The sequence below is a fragment of the Nilaparvata lugens genome, chromosome 3 (assembly GCF_014356525.2).
Source record: "Nilaparvata lugens isolate BPH chromosome 3, ASM1435652v1, whole genome shotgun sequence".
Lineage (NCBI taxonomy): Eukaryota > Metazoa > Arthropoda > Insecta > Hemiptera > Delphacidae > Nilaparvata > Nilaparvata lugens.
The window spans coordinates 10934205-10951588 of NC_052506.1; the positions used below are offsets into that span (position 1 = coordinate 10934205).

General features: G+C 34.0%; 1 protein-coding gene across 3 annotated transcripts in view; it reads right to left on the reverse strand.

The window, feature by feature from the left end:
• LOC111048168 (E3 ubiquitin-protein ligase MIB1) overlaps positions 1–16554 on the reverse strand; it is a 356450-nt gene extending 339896 nt beyond the window's left edge. For 2 of the 3 annotated variants that reach the window (XM_039425353.1, XM_039425351.1), the window contains exons 1-7: positions 16347–16554; positions 15035–15176; positions 12431–12602; positions 9211–9445; positions 7082–7201; positions 3861–4015; positions 1354–1522 (exon numbers count right to left, since the gene is read on the reverse strand). In XM_039425353.1, coding sequence (XP_039281287.1) covers positions 1354–1522; positions 3861–4015; positions 7082–7201; positions 9211–9445; positions 12431–12602; positions 15035–15176; positions 16347–16442 — 1089 coding nt within the window. In that variant the 5' untranslated portion in view covers positions 16443–16554. Of the gene's footprint in view, positions 1–1353; positions 1523–3860; positions 4016–5648; positions 5804–7081; positions 7202–9210; positions 9446–12430; positions 12603–15034; positions 15177–16346 lie in introns of all 3 variants that reach the window. The other variant, XM_039425352.1, reaches the window with a different exon arrangement.
• Positions 16555–17384: the final 830 nt, after the last annotated feature.

Here is a 17384-nt window from a genome sequence, read left to right on the forward strand (position 1 = left end):
ATCACGGTTAAAATTTAACCGGCTGTTGTGCAACCGGGCCAAAGTGTTGGCAAGACATTCTTGAACCAGATTATTGAGCACTGTTATCTTCAAAATCAATTGTGCGTTTACTAGACAAGTGAAGAGAAGTTTGAATTTGAAACTCGGTTAGGGTCTCAAATGAATTAATGAAGACAAGCCATGTAATTTGAAGTACCAGAATAACTATGACTACACAAATCAACCCTAGCTCTAGAGCGAAGTGCATTTTCTAGCAAAATTTCTCCAGTAGTTAACTAAAAAGTAGTAGACAAAATGATGATCATCTCATTACATCCCATTACCCACGTGCGAGCAAAGTGCTCATGAGGGCATCATCCGCAAAAAAGTATCAGATGTATCAAGTGCTTTAAAATGACCCTTATTGCCTGCAAAGCCTATTTCTCCAACAACTACTTTTGAGTACCATACCGGAAAAATCTGTTGTGGCGCACTCACACAACTTTCCTTGCCGTTATGAAAATTGATCACCTGACACTAGTGTTCAAGTCTACTATTCAAAGATCTGAGCCATCTGGTGACAGGACAATAACGCTGGAGACACACGATGTCTGCTATCTCTTCATAGTGCATGATTAAATAGAATCAACAGTTTGCAATTGAATAATCACATTTTCTCGAGTTTATTTTCAATTTTAGGAGAAAATGTTAATGAACATTAATTGTAGAGATTCTCATGCTCAATCTTTTCCACTCGAAATTTTTCGTTTAAATTGTATCTGAAGCCTGATAATTGAGAATCTAAAATTAAACTTTGCATAGATGGGGCGGAGCTACTGGAATTTTTACAGATATGGGAATTGTGGCAGTTGATAGAGCTTATCAATAACTTTTTTAGGCATAGTATTGATCAAAATCGTTAAAGTCGTTTTCAAGAAAATCGCGAAAACCCTGTTTTTGACGCCATTTTAGCCGCCATTTTGAATTGCATTTGATCGAAATCGTTCGTGTCGGATCCTTATATTGTAAGGACCTTAAGTTCCAAATTTCAAGTCATTCAGTTAATTTTGGAGATGAGAATGAGGACCTCGAAACTTGTAGAAATTTGGGTACCTTAATTTTTCGGAAAGCAATACTTTTCTTACCTATGGTAATAGGACAAGGAAAGTAAAAAACTCTTGTCACTGTTTTTCTACTCATAGAACAAATGTTTGCCTACTAATAATAATAATAATATCGAGTGACGTGGCTGGCTCAGGTCTGTTGTCACAGTTTTCAAGTCGCAACTGATTAATTTCAGGTCCTCTGACATGACCTAACGACTGTTTTTTAGGCAGCCGGGACCGAATACTAAAAATGTGTTTGCCTACTCACAGGAGCCATAGCTTCGGCCCACTCGCCGTGTCCCCTCTGCAGCACCTTGATGCGTTCCAGGTCGTTGCAGATCTGCACCAAGTCGCCGACTGCGAACTGCTGCTGCGTCTCAGACGTGCTGGGTGCGGCCACCGCCAGCTTCGTCAAAACCGCTGGGTTGAACGTCCATCTGAAACGCAAACAAATCAAATGTTCACCATTTTTCACAAAATGCAATACTCAGTAAGATAGTAATTGAATTGTGAATTAAACAATTTAATTGAAAGTTTCAAACATTTATTAAATAATTAATGTTGGAACTGCGTTTTAAAGGGCAGAAGAAAACTAGTATAAACTTTCAGCTCATAAAAAGTATTGTCAGCTGTGCTGTATAGTGAGTTGTGTTTTTTGGCTCTAAATTTTATAGAATTACGAAAACGTTTTTCAATTATTGGTGATTCGAGAGTAATATTTTCGTTTTTTAACCAGGCCTATTTTTTCAACGGTGAAATTCAAAATTCTTAGTTTTTGTTGTTTTTGAGTAAAAATTTACTAAATTTCAAAAAAGTGAAATCATAACCCTATTTCGGACATTTAAAATGTAATCGAAATTCGGGCGAGAAACAGTACAAAGAGATCCTTAGTTTTTCTCTCCCAGTCAGTGTTTTCTTGTAAAAATAATAAAATCCTATACTATTTCAAACAATATTGGACAATTTTCTAAAGTGAAGGAAACATAACCTACTTTCTGGACGTGCCTGTTGGTCCTTCCCCAATTATTTCAATAAATAATTAGGTGTCATTGAATCATTAAATAAATAGATATTATCTGCCCTAAAAAATAAGTAATATTTTTTCAAGGGAAGAATTCCAGATATTTAAAAATAGTCACTGATTTATTGCTCACCTTTTATAACTTGATAATACTTTTTCTCAATATTCAAATTATTTTATTTCAAGTATCTTCAATTATGAAAAAAAGTTTCACAACATCAATATTTTTTAGCAGCCATTCGTATTAAAACATTATCCCAAAGAAGCAATTTTGGACATGTGTAATTGAAAAACAAATTTTCTGTGAAAATTGAGTTTTAACCTTCTTTAACCTCAAAATTGTTCCAGCAGATTTTTAACTTAATTATGTGTAATGCTAGTTCGCCTCCATGGTGCATATTGGGTAACGCTAAATGGACTAGCAAATGATGGCGGTCATCAAACTTATGTTCTCCTGACCGAAAACTACACAACATCTCAAAGAAATATATCAGTGTGTATCTACAGTGTATAACTAGGAATTTTAGACTCATGAGCTATTTTGTGTATCTATGTTGTGTATCTGCCTTACGATAAATAATAATCATCCCAAAAGCTTTAACCTTTTATTTATGAGATCCTACACTATGAGATGCTCGGTTAGAGAAAGAAATTCGTTTTAGCAAAACAATTTTCAAGTGCCAGCCAGTATTGTTCAGCCTTTTTGTTAATCAAATATTACTTTTTGTGTAGTTGAGAAGTCGATATTGTGATAATTATTCATACAAAAAGACTAAGAAATTGTCAAAAACCACAGATTTATTGATAGTTAGAAAGACCAGTTTCGGTTCTAACACCATTGTCAGAAATTGGCAATGACTTTTTGACTCATTGACTTTTTATTTAATCAAATATTAGAATCTATTGTATACAGTATATTATTACGTGAAGTAGCGAGACATTTCTAGTGTTTCGATACTCATTTCCAGAACGATTAAAAACCTCAATATATTTTGTTACATCTCAACAGATATAATCAATTTTACACTTATAATCATTCATGAGTTAGTAGCCTATGTGTTTTATCATTGTTGAATATTTTTAAAAATAAATTTAGTAATTTAATTTTTGAAATTTACTATTGCTATCTAGTCATGAGACTAATAAGCAAACTTTATCGAACCTAACCTACTAAATAAAAATAAAATACAGAGAAACTCTCACTAGAATATCTTACTGCTAATGATAATATTATGTACTTAAATTATTAAATAACTGTACTATAAAGCATGATTTTATTGTTACACTCAATCACTGCTCTGCTTTTTCACTTGAAACCACTTGCACTGCACTAATTCAAATGTCTTCCTCCTTTTGAGCCTCCGCACCAATCTTCCGTTGTCTAGCAGCTGGATTGCCTCGACGTTATTACCTCGAATAAATGAATAATTAAAGCGATGTAGTTCACTATATCCTTCTCGCACATCTATTGATGGGGCAGCTTTTCTATGGAAATATTTTTTGATCGTATGTTAATAATTGTTGAAATGAATCACTAAAAATTAAGTAGTTAAAAAGTGAATTTGTATGGCTTTTGTTGGGGGGAGTCCCTTGCAGGAAGGTCCCACCTCACCTGCATATATAATTTAAGCCGTCAATGGGCCTTACGACTGTCATACTTCAGCCGGGATCGACAGTTTAACTTGTCCATCCGATAAAACTAGTAAGTAATTATTCATCACCTATTGCACATAGATCAACATTGTGGTACACACCTGTTTCCACTATCATAGGACACAACGATGTCATGATCTTGATCGATTCCGATGACGGTTCCGGTTGAGTTGAGGCATTCGAACATTCCATCTGTCCAACCTCCATGTCCATGTTGCAGAGATTGAACAATCTCAAAGTCCAAATCAACGTTCACCTACACAACGAATACACATTCAATTTATTTTATACAATAAGAAAATATCACACACATAATACCAACTCAACTCTTCTCAGAAGGCAACTTTACTAGATTAGCAGTAAATTCATAAATATACTAGACAGTGAATTTCCACATGATAATTTCCGAAGTAATAAACACGAAAACGAGCCATATTAACTTATAAATTTTATGTTGAACACTGCTACGCTAATTTCAAGTTTTTAACTTAATTATGGTAATGCTAGTTCGCCTCCATGGTGCATATTGGGTAACGCTAAATGGACTAGCAAATGATGGCGGTCATCAAACTTATGTTCTCCTGACCGAAAACTACACAACATCTCAAAGAAATATATCAGTGTGTATCTACAGTGTATAACTAGGAATTTTAGACTCATGAGCTATTTTGTGTATCTATTGTGTATCTGCCTTACGATAAATAATAATCATCCCAAAGCTTAACCTTTTATTTATGAGATCCTACACTATGAAAAGCTCGGCTAGAGAAAGAAATTCGTTTTAGCAAAACAATTTTGAAGTGCCAGCCAGTATTGTTCAGCCTTTTTGTTAATCAAATATTACTTTTTGTGTAGTTGAGAAGTCGATATTGTGATAATTATTCATACAAAAAGACTAAGAAATTGTCAAAAACCACAGATTTATTGATAGTTAGAAAGACCAGTTTCGGTTCTAACACCATTGTCAGAAATTGGCAATGACTTTTTGACTCATTGACTTTTTATTAATCAAATATTAGAATCTATTGTATACAGTATATTATTACGTGATCGATATTTAAAAAGTATTGAAGTAGCGAGACATTTCTAGTGTTTCGATACTCATTTCCAGAACTATTAAAAACCTCAATATATTTTGTTACATCTCAACAGATATAATCAATTTTACACTTATAATCATTTCATGAGTTAGTAGCCTATGTGTTTTATCATTGTTGAATATTTTTTAAAAATAAATTTAGTAATTTAATTTTTGAAATTTACGATTGCTATCTAGTCATTAGACTAATGAGCAAATTATTGAACCCAACCTACTAAATAAAAATAAAATACAGAGAAACTCTCACAAGAATATCTTACTGCTAATGATAATATTATGTACTTAAATTATTAAATAACTGTACTATAAAGCATGATTTTATTGTTACACTCAATCACTGCTCTGCTTTTTCACTTGAAACCACTTGCACTGCACTAATTCAAATGTCTTCCTCCTTTTGAGCCTCCGCACCAATCTTCCGTTGTCTAGCAGCTGGATTGCCTCGACGTTATTACCTCGAATAAATGAATAATTAAAGCGATGTAGTTCACTATATCCTTCTCGCACATCTATGATGGGGCAGCTTTTCTATGGAAATATTTTTTGATCGTATGTTAATAATTGTTGAAATGAATCACTAAAAATTAAGTAGTTAAAAGTGAATTTGTATGGCTTTTGTTGGGGGGAGTCCCTTGCAGGAAGGTCCCACCTCACCTGCATATATAATTTAAGCCGTCAATGGGCCTTACGACTGTCATACTTCAGCCGGGATCGACAGTTGTCCATCCGATAAAACTAGTAAGTAATTATTCATCACCTATTGCACATAGATCAACATTGTGGTACACACCTGTTTCCACTATCATAGGACACAACGATGTCATGATCTTGATCGATTCCGATGACGGTTCCGGTTGAGTTGAGGCATTCGAACATTCCATCTGTCCAACCTCCATGTCCATGTTGCAGAGATTGAACAATCTCAAAGTCCAAGTCAACGTTCACCTACAACGAATACACATTCAATTTATTTCATACAATAAGAAAATATCAAACACATAATACCAACTCAACTCTTCTCAGAAGGCAACTTTACTAGATTAGCAGTAAATTCATAAATATACTAGACAGTGAATTTCCACATGATAATTTCCGAAGTAATAAACACGAAAACGAGCCATATTAACTTATAAATTTTATGTTGAACACTGCTACGCTAATTTCAAGTTATTATCTTACTCTGATTAAGCTGATTGAAGAAGGTGGTTTTTTTGTATAGTGAGGTCCACGTTATAATGGCAGTGTAGAATTGACAATACTGTTGCTGCCCTTTTTCTATCATAAAACAAAACAGATAACGCTATCTCTCTCTATCTTTGCAATGTTGTCTGTTTGCCAGAAGATTTTATTGTTACTTTTGACAGTGACTGTACAAAAGTAGACAGACAATTCTCAGCCGCCATTTTTTTCATCATTCTATCAAAATACTCTAGTACACAAGTCGTATGATTGATTTAAAATGTATTTTTGAAACAATTGAATAATTTTTAGACATTACTGTATGAGAAACACAAATTAAAATATCTGAATTGACATTTTAAAAGTTGATAACTAACTATCCTAGACTTCATCCATGCTTCAGTTAGCCTACACGTATAGGTTAGACCTACTCGTACTGGTATAAATAATATTGAAAGGTTATTTCAGAATTATTTCCATTTAAATTACTTATTTTAAATAGGATTTATTTTTTTCTATTACTTTTAAAAGAAATTGGATTAGAATGCCTACCAATAACTTAATTTCTGTTGTTTTGATATTCAGATTGGTATATCACAGCTTTTTAAATTAGCCGCCATTTCAGGTTTGTATAAAAATAAAATCTGATCTCAGTTATGGAAGCAAATTTTTGAATCAAATTATGAAAAAATATATATTCTTGATTAATTTGACATTAAATTGATTATTTTATCAAGGAAATGATAATTATTATTAGATTAAATTTAATGGGATGAATTGAGTAACAGATGTGTATAGTCAGTGGCAAAATGGAGAGACTTGGCAACGTTTTTCTCATATCTTTCTTCACTGTCATTATAACGTGGACCTCACTATAGCAGTTTTGCTGTCCTATTTCGGAACTAAGAAACATACTCGACTGTAAAGAAAACATATGGTTTGGTCATAATCAGAATCATTTGTTCTGCAAACAGCTGTTTACCGGATTGATTTCATGCATGGAAAACAGCTGAGATTGAATGACTATGACAAAAATGATATTACCTGATCGCCAATCTGTAATCCATGTGAACCGCTTCTTCCAGTTCCTTGCTCTCCAAGCAAAGGCAGGTGATCTCGATAGACTGTTTGACCCTTAACATCATTCACTACTTTCAGGTCAGCCTGCAAAAAAAATAACCAATTCTTATAATGATCCGAAGCATTAACAGAGAATCAGGAATTGTCGAACAATTATTTTCAAAGTCTAATTTTGAGATGCTAATGCTGTGGAGCGAACTACGTGGAGACAGTTTGTTGATGCGGCCAAATATCAACTTAGATATAATATAGAGGCCCTGGGAGTAAGTATGTAAGTAAGTAATTTTGAGACTACTTTGTAAAGTAGACTTACTTACTTACTCCCAAGGCCATCTATTATTATATCTAAGTTGATATTTTTAAATTAAAAAATTAGAAACAAACACAAATACCTCTAATAAATGTTATACACTTGGGAGAATGGAGACGTCGCAACTTAGAACAGCCATGCAATTCAATCAAGCCAGATGATGACAGTTGATTGATTTTATTAGAGGTAGCTGTTCTAGAAATGTTCCCTTATTGTTGCTGAGAGGGTTTTTATAACTAATAAACATAGCTCAACATTGATAACCTAGCTTGATTGAAGAATCTAGTACAGATATACATTATTACAGATATTCATTATTTACATAACAGAATCAACGATACAGTCAGACCCTGATAAATACCATCACTGGATTATTTACGGATTTACATTATTACAGATATTCATTATTTACATAATATAATCAACGATAGTCAGATCCTGAAAAATACCATCACTGGATGAAATAATGGTTAATCATCAAAATCTCTTTAAATGTCCATATGTGTCGAAATATCCATCCAAGTATTCGGCGGAAAGAGCTTCAAGCCATTAAGACTTTGAACCAACTGCATATTATGGAGTGTTAAATTATGAATCAAGCACATTTCAAGGCGGATCTGCCCATGTGGCATTCATCGATCAGAAGCACTACCTCCGTAAACAAAGCCGTAGTGCATTCGTGTGACGACAGCACAGGTAGGGCTCCTACACCAATAAAAACACTAGCAGATATAGATCAGATGAAATCAACGAATTTTTATTGATGTAAGAGCCCTACCTGTGCTGACGTCACACGAATGCACTACGGCTTTGTTTACGGAGGTAGTGTCAGAAGTCGCCACTTAGGGTGATGTCACACCAAGCCGGACACGATCGGACAAAATGACCGCTCCGACCGATTAGGAAGGTTTAGCATTGAAGTAAATGAGAACATGTCACACCAAACGCATCCAGACATTATAAATTAAGTACAGTGCAATTTTTTGTCTTATTATTAAGTATCCTGTATTGTCTGGCCTGGTGTAACATCAAACTTATCAGTCTCTTTCGAGCTGTACACTGTGCGTAACCCTTTCGGTTCGATAATAATAATCCTTTCCTTTCTTTCAGGAACAGCGGATGTTTTTGAGAATGGATTAAGGTTATGTAATTACATACTGTTTTATCCTATTTTATTGCTCGAGTTGAAAGACCTTTAGCGACAAAAATCTATAATTTAAAATAATATGAATACACCATAGCTACACACAAGTGGTGAGTGTTTCAGCGAGTATGTGCTTGGTCTTTTTTCTAATGTTCCCAAATTTTCATATGAAAATTGAATATTTTTTTCGTTAAATCACCTCATTTGTCACTTGAAACTTGTAAATGTTTACTTAATATTTGTTCATATGTTAGCACTCTACTATGATAGATAATTCTTCTACTTTTTTGAGAATACTTACCGTACTAAATACTCGTTTCTAGCGCTTACACTTTGCTGGCATCGCCAATATTAATAATTAATCATTACTTAATCCGTATAATTATTTATCGTCTATACATCCACGTGCCAAGTAATTTGCTTGACTGCTGCCTTCCTTCGATGTGGTAGCCGCTTCTCAGATTTTTTATCTTCTTGTATATTTGAATATCTTCTTGTGAATTTGATTCCAACTTATTGTGATTGTGAATTTTTCTATGTTTAAAACTGAAAGTTTTTTTAATGTTTTTGAATGTTGTTTTCTAATTTGGAAATTATTTATTTTACAGATATAAATTATGAAATTATAATAAAACCGACCATTCCCTCGAATCCGACGCGGTAGAGATTCTTAGAGCCGTTGTCCCAGACGATGTAAGCGGCCGAGCGCGGCGAGGCGGCCGACCAGTCCTGGATCTCGTTGACCTTGCCGCGCCGGCCGTTGCCGCCATCTTGGTCCTCCCACTGCCAGTCCACCCCGCGCACAACGCGCGCGCCCGGGAAGATGCCGCGCACTGTCACCTTCTTGCTCTTGCGGCGCGGCTCTAGCAGAATCCTAAAATCATAAACACAAATTGTTTTTAAACATCCACAAAATTCTTCAATACAACATTTTCAAGAAGGAGAGAATTAAGCTAGGTTCACACCAAAGTAATTAACAAAATGTTAATAACTTAATCCTTATAGATTCTATTAGATTGAATGGAACTTGACAAACACATATGTTCATCATGTGTATGATAAGATATGTTCAATCTAATAGAACCTATAAGGATTGAGTTATTAACTTTGGTGTAAACGCAGCTTTAAAAAAGCGTTAAAAGCTTTTAGGGATTAAGTTATTAACTTTGGTGTAAACGCAGCTTTAAAAAAGCTTTAAAAGCTTTTAAGGATTAAGTTATTAACTTTGGTGTAAACGCATCTTTAGGATAACCAGAAGCTATCAAAAAACATTAATAACAAACTAATTTTAAATATTCACAGGAGATAAATCTTTGAAGGAATCCGTAAAAAGATTATGAAACTCAAATTGATTTATTTATACATTGATAGATACAATATAATTCTCAACTATGAATGATTGGGAAAGGAACAACAGGCTTGAAGCCCAAAACTGTTCCTTCCTTAAATTTAGATAGAAATTGTCCAAAAATAGGTTATGTTACACTTCATAAGTTTTGTCCAATTTTGAGTCCAAAATATAAAATATAAACTAGCAATTTAGAATTTAGATTAGTTGGAAACCAAATTAAATAAAAATATTCCACTAAATCATCACTGATAACTGGAAAATACTGTTTGTTTGAACATTTTCACACAATTTTAAACATTTGTTTAGCAAAGGTGGAATTCTTAAGCGACGACTGGAACGACTCTACTATCCACCCGTCTAGCCTCTCGTTAATACTGCGCGGCTATAGCAATTATAGTGTAGCTAGAACGACTCTAGCCGCTTGCCAGTAGCTACTACACTACAATTGCTATAGCCGCGCAGTATTAACGAGAGGCTAGACGGGCGACTAGAATAGTTCCGATCGTTGCTTAAGCAGCCTGAACACAGGGACAATCGCAGCTGTTGCGGTAACACGGTATTTGAAATGCCATGTAAATTTGAGTTCGGGACACTTCCAATTCCGCGTTCCCACAGCAGCTAGTATAGCCTCTAATAATAACCCGCTGTGCAAGCTGCTTTAGAAATTTCACCTAAGGTAAGAAAAACGCCATGATGTTATAAAGAAAAAATTTTGTAATAATTCAGGAGAGATATTTTTGGATTAACGGTTAAGCCTATAGTATTGTTTATCGACTACACCTTTTAATGATTTGTGAATCCATGCATAGGTATTAACGATGAAGCATTATTAGCTGAAACAATTTTTTTATTCCCAGTTTGTTCCATTAGAACAATTTATTGTTAACAATTATATTGTGAGGAAATCTATTAATGGAAATAATTCCAATAAATACCCATGATAAAAAAGTGGAGAGCATCTTGTAATTTGATGAATTAAAATTTAAGATTGGTCAATTTTAAAGACATTAATCAATATAGGAATAAATAAACATAACAGAAATTTAGTTTTTGCAAGGTGTCGCAAACCAAGCCAAACTGTTCAGATGGAATCAAGCCAGCAAAATTACATTCAACTAATGTAACCCGATTTTGATAAGAGCTTGGATGACATTTGACTGAACTAAATAGATAACTTGATTGAAATTGCTTTCAGAAAAAATTGAAACTCACCGTTTTGCATTAATTAATTGAAAACTTTATCGGCACGACATAGTCTTACTAATTAATTTAATAGAATAATGATCTGAAGAATCAAGTTTATTAACCTTGATGGATTGTGTTAAGTAGAGATTAGAAAAAATACTTTGAATCACTTCTTTAACATGTAATTTTTTTTCCAATAAGTTTGGGGAAAGCCCTAAATGTATTCTGAAGAATATGAGTCACGAAAAACATGGCAATTTTGTGAAACTTATGGATAATCAGTCCCAAAGCAAACTTTCATTTTCATTATATTGTAAGATCAGTAATGAATTATTGGAATGATTCTATATTTTTATTAACATCGATAAAAAATGTCCCTATTATGTTATTTAAAAGAATAACTGTCAGTTTTCTGAGAATCCTCAGTTAGTCAAATCTGTGATTAAAAGAATGGATACAAGTAAAATTTAATATTGGACTCATCGTGACTCATAGTGCCGGTTGCACAACAGCCGGTTAAATTTTAACCGTGATTAATTCCACGAGACCAATCAGAGAAGCCATCTTTTCAAAAACGCCTTCTCTGATTGGTTCCGTGAAATCAATCACGGTTAAAATTTAACCAGCTGTTGTGCAACTGGGCCATATTCTTCAAAATAAATTTGGGGCTTCACCCAAACTTACTGGGATAATAATAATTCCATATTAAGGTTCGATAAAATAGCTTCAAGTTACTTGCAACGAGAATATTTTCCATTATATACTATTAAATAGTTACGGTTTCTTTTAGTTACAGTAAAATTGTCTGAAATAGTATCTCAAGTCACAAGGACGGGAAGGGGCCTTTTGCAGGTGAGAATGATGTTTCTAGTCGAGGCGTTAGCCGAGACTAGAATTTCATTCGAGCACTGCAAAAGACATTCACGTCCAAGTAACTTACACAATTTTCTGTCATAATAATCTAGAAAAAAATAATCGAGAAACAGAAAACATTACCTGCTTGTGCTGGCCTTACTAAGTGCGTTCTATAAACATAACCTCGTTTACAAGTTTCGAATCGGGAATTTCTTGATTGTAGTTGACATAACTTCCACCTGTAGCGCTAAAAGGCTGTTTTTGTACCAGTTTTGCTGTTCCAAATTCGGAACTAGGAAACATACTAGACTGTAAAGAAAACATACGATTTTATTACAGTATAGTATGCTGTAATGGGAATCATATGTTTATTTGTTCTACAATCAGCTGTTTACCGGCTTCATTTCAAGTAAAACAGCTGAAATTGAATGACAATGACGAAAATAATATTTAAATACTTTGACGGACCTTTCACTTCCAGGAGTAGTGATCCTGAAGAACCGGTGGCGCAGGGGATGCTTGTCGCCGTGATAGCAGATGGAGCACAGGTCATAGTTGTTGCACTCGGCACATTTCCATCTGATGCCGAAGATCGGCTGCTGACGGCATGTGTCGCACATTGTGCCGTCATGCTTCACACCTGAAAACATCACATTTACATCTATCAAAGTTCTACCAATTACAATGCACTGAGTATAAAGATAGGCATAATTTAGAGGTACACATAGAGAATCCACATAGATTGGTTATTTCATGGAATTGGATGTTACATAAGTTATATTTTGAATTACTTATCACTGATCATCTGACTGACTGAGATAAGCTATCGCTTAGATTAGTTGTGTATCATGCGCCTGCTTCTACCATCCAAATACCTTAAAGGTCCAGAGATCTCTTTAAGGTCTTTGCTCCCATCGCTCTAGCCAACTCCTCTGAATATGATTAATGAGTTGAAAAATCGCTTCCCGGTGGTTGAGAATAAAATATGATCTGATAAACATTTTGAATAGAATAATTTAATTTGTGGAATTTGATTACCGGTATTTTATGTATGCATATCTTTTTAAAGTAGGGGACTTTTGATATGTTCTCCTCCTAACTAGTCTCAACAGAGCTGCAAAGTCAAAAATTGTGTCCAAAACATTACCTCCAAATTCCTTTGTCAATTGGTCTATTGTTCAAAAACTGGAGATTTCACACTCAACACTAAAGCTGCTGCAACAGTTGAAGGAAAATGTGTAAAAGTGTGAAATTATACATCAAATTGAAGAGAATTTAATGCTCTATAAGCTCATAATCAGCATGGATTTTTCCAATCGATTTTTGAAAAGTTATAAGAGCCAAAATTGAAAAAAATTGAAGGAAAACAGTTTTTTTTTTTATAAATTTTACACCTTTAAGAGCGGATATTTCGAAAACTAGAAAAGATATAGAAAAAGTAGTGAGATGAATATTTTAGAAAATTATGTAAGCTTTAATTTTGTATATAACATGTTATGTCCGTAAGATACATAGTTTTCGAGTTATATGCAAGAAACCAAATGGTACCTTTGAACCACCCCCACCCTCTTAGCACAAGGGGTAGGGGTGGGGGCTTTTGATATGTTTACATCCTTACTATCCTTAACAGAACTGCCGGGTCAAAAATTGTCTTCCAAACTTTTCCTTCTATACCCTCTTTTGAGCATTCATTCCTTGGACTATTAATAATGTGAGACCTGTTTCATAATTAAGTACAGGAACTAAAATCAAGAGAAAAGCTGCCCACACATTCAAAATACAAAGTTTTTTGTGAGTCACTAATTTTCTGAGCTTAGTGAGCTTAGTGCTTTCCCCATCAATAATCACACTGCACACTGGGACAATAGTGGTGTTCACCTTAGACCAGTTATAGAATAGACACGCTGGGAAGTCTAGCCTCTGAAGCCAACATCTACTGCCAAATCCACCCATCTTGACGTCACAACAGTGACGTCACGCATCGTATAGAAAACTTTCAGATTGTGTCTATTTCAGATTCATGGTGTTTTTACGTTATTTCGGGCAAAAACGATATAGGTTAAGTAACAATGTGTTATGTGATATCGGCTTCAAAGTTATAATGTGTTTTAAAAATAATAAGATACGGTAGCCTACAAAACTAATTTATTGTCATGCTGCAATGAGTTCACTTACATCATAACCAAGGATAATATTACAGTTACAACTTACAATTATTTATGTGTATAAATTTCAACTTACACATGAAAATATATTCCACGTTTTTTCCTAAAGATTTCAGTGCAATTATATACTGCGCAGGAGATTACCATTTTCATAAATAATAATTACATAAACAAATAACAATCTGCTATGGAAAACAAGCTATGTTTAACAACAATGCATTGTTCAACAACAATGTAAGTTAAACACCACAAACATTTACACAACAAACTCAAAAAGTTTTCTCTAATTTCTATACGATGCGTGACGTCACTGTTGTGACGTCAAGATGGGTGGATTTGGCAGTAGATGTTGGCTTTATCGACTTTCAGTATGAATATACAATGGGCCGTGTCTATTCTATAACTGGTCTAAGGTGTTCACTAAGCTTGGTCATTAGTGTGGGCCTTAGACCAGTTATAGATTAGACACGGCCCATTGTATATTCATACTGAAAGTCGATGATCCCAACATCTAACTGCCAAATCCGCCCACCTTGACGTCACAAAAGTTTGTTGTGTAGGTGTTTGTGGTGTTTAACTTACATTGTTGTTATTCAATGCATTGTTGTTAGCTTGGTTGTGACGTCAAGGTGGGCGGATTTGGCAGTTAGATGTTGGCTTCAGAGGCTAGGCTTCCCAGCGTGTCTATTCTATAAATGGTCTAAGTTGTGGGCTACTGAAACTAAGACTATTATCCTTCTCCCTGTGAGGAGGGTTTTGGATGCTGCTGATGTCCCCATGTAATGGCGTTTTCCACTAACGAAAGTCTTCCAAAAAGATGAAATCTACTCTATTACACTATTACGTCTATAAGTCTACTATACTAAAACTACTCTATTTCAATTAGTTGAGATGAAAGTAGGCTAACCTGTAGGTGCACTGTCCAATATTCTCAAATCATATGCTCCGGAGCATCTGTAGTTGGCAGCAGTTCCATTGTCCCAAACTGCGACCACTTCTTCTGGTGACTCGAAGTTTCGCACAGTCCCAACATGACCCTCCCCACCATCCTGCAAAATATCAATCAACATACAAATAATATTATCAATATCTTAATAATTAATAAACAAACATTGCACAATAAGGATTTGATCAAATCACATATATTTCAAAAACTCTTTTTCTTCAACTCCAAACTGGCACTGGCAAAGAAAGTTGATAATCTCTTGCATTACTTTTGCGGATCATCTGATTTTCAATACTTTAGATACATTATTAAAATAAATTATGTTTTTATAAATGAACTATTTCAATCACTTTGGTACTACGTTGGGAATACTCTAATATTGGATATTTTACTCAATTTTTCAACTGAAAAAAGTGCGTTCAAATCTACTGCTCATTGTTCATGTAAATTTGTTTTTATTTCAATTGTCAACTTGAATTGCTTCTAATATTATGGTAAAATATGAGTGCGTTGCTGCTTCATTAACTGAAATCTCTATTTTAAATGGGAAAATCATGTTGAAGCTTCACAACCCAAAAAAGCACACTGACTATAGTTTTTCCTTAACAATATTATTGATAGACTGGATATGTTTTGTAACAAACAAACTGAATTCTTACATTGAGTTAATTTATTGTCCTTCTAAAAATAAAATATTGCCCTAAGCTGAAAAGAAAATACGGTAGGTATTGAAAGTTATCATGAGAAAAATTGACAGCTTCATTAGGCAACTGTGGAAAGAAAAAATCCATATCGTAATAATTCCATAGGTTCAAAGCTTAATTTATAATAATATCAATGAGTTACCTAACATGATAAAAATTAGTTTTAGCAAAAACTTGAAGGTCGGACACTCAACTCATCTGGCTTTCCTTTTCTGAGTAGGTAAATAAAAGGTTAATTTAATGAAAAGCCAACGGTTTCTCAAGATTATTACGAAAATAATATACTGCAGCTAATACCATTGTAAGACACTATCACTGTCAGCTAAGTTATCAATGATTCATTACAATGTTTATTACAAAATGCAGTTGGATTTCTGATAAGAATCAATATAATTATAATATGATAGGGTATTCTAAATCTTGGGGAAATTACATCATGTTCTGGAAAAAAATTAAATTTATTTCAATTCCTTATATCATGTCATGCAAGTTTACAAAGAATAAAGAAGTATGATTTTGAAGAAATAGTCGTAAGTTCTAGAACATAACCTAAACTTGTCAAATCTTACCTGCTTGCCCCATTTCCAGTCGGGGCCTCTAATTACTCGAGCTCCAACGCCTTCCATCATAAAACGTGTAGTTCGATTACCTGCATTTCCTTCCATTTCTAAAGAAGCATCAAGAAAATTGTTAAAATTAAACACAACGAACGACAGAAAATAATCGCGAAACGCGAACCCGAAAGCAAAACACTGTCACGCTCACGCACTCACACACTCGCGACTCGCAGTCGAATCGATATTAAGTGATCGACTTGATATCGAAATCGACGTTTTTCCGATTAAAACATGCCGCGCAATTTAAAAAGCCAATTGCTTTTTGGAAGTGTTGCTTCCTTTTTATCCTGGCACTGACAATAATAATACAGTAACGTATTACTGTAGCCTAATATATTTATGGGTAATATAGTTACTGTAATAAATAAGAAATTATTAATAGGTAGTCAATCAAAAGTGGAAAGACATTGATAATATTCAAAACTGGATACAGTCTTGCTTTTGCTTGAAGATAAATTTTTACATGATAACAAACGATCCTAACATTTTTAAAATGATAATTTGATTTTGAATAAGGAAAAATGCAAAAATCCGATCCTGTAGGATATCTATCCTAGTATAGATGTGATTTTTTTATTCATGAGGGATAAGGCAAATTTTCTTGCACAACAAAAAATGAAACCATTACCGTAATAACTACATCAGCAGTACCTAATACGTTAAAAGTGTTAAAAGTAAACTACTATAGAGATAATATTTGAACATATTTAAAACAAAAAAATTTTACTAAGTTATTTATAAACCGGTAATTAATATTTTAGATAGAGGTATTTCATCAATTACAAAGGAACTTAGTATCATTAAATGGTTAGAATTACAAAACAGGACATGTTCACTTCACTTTGTACGGTAATACCGGTATGCTGAACAATTTTGGGGTTTGGTAATATTTCATTGAACAAGCAAAGCGATAACTGATTGTCAACAACAGAGAAAATACCAAAAAGTGTATAATTATTATATTATCTGTGGTATGGTCATATTTTCTAC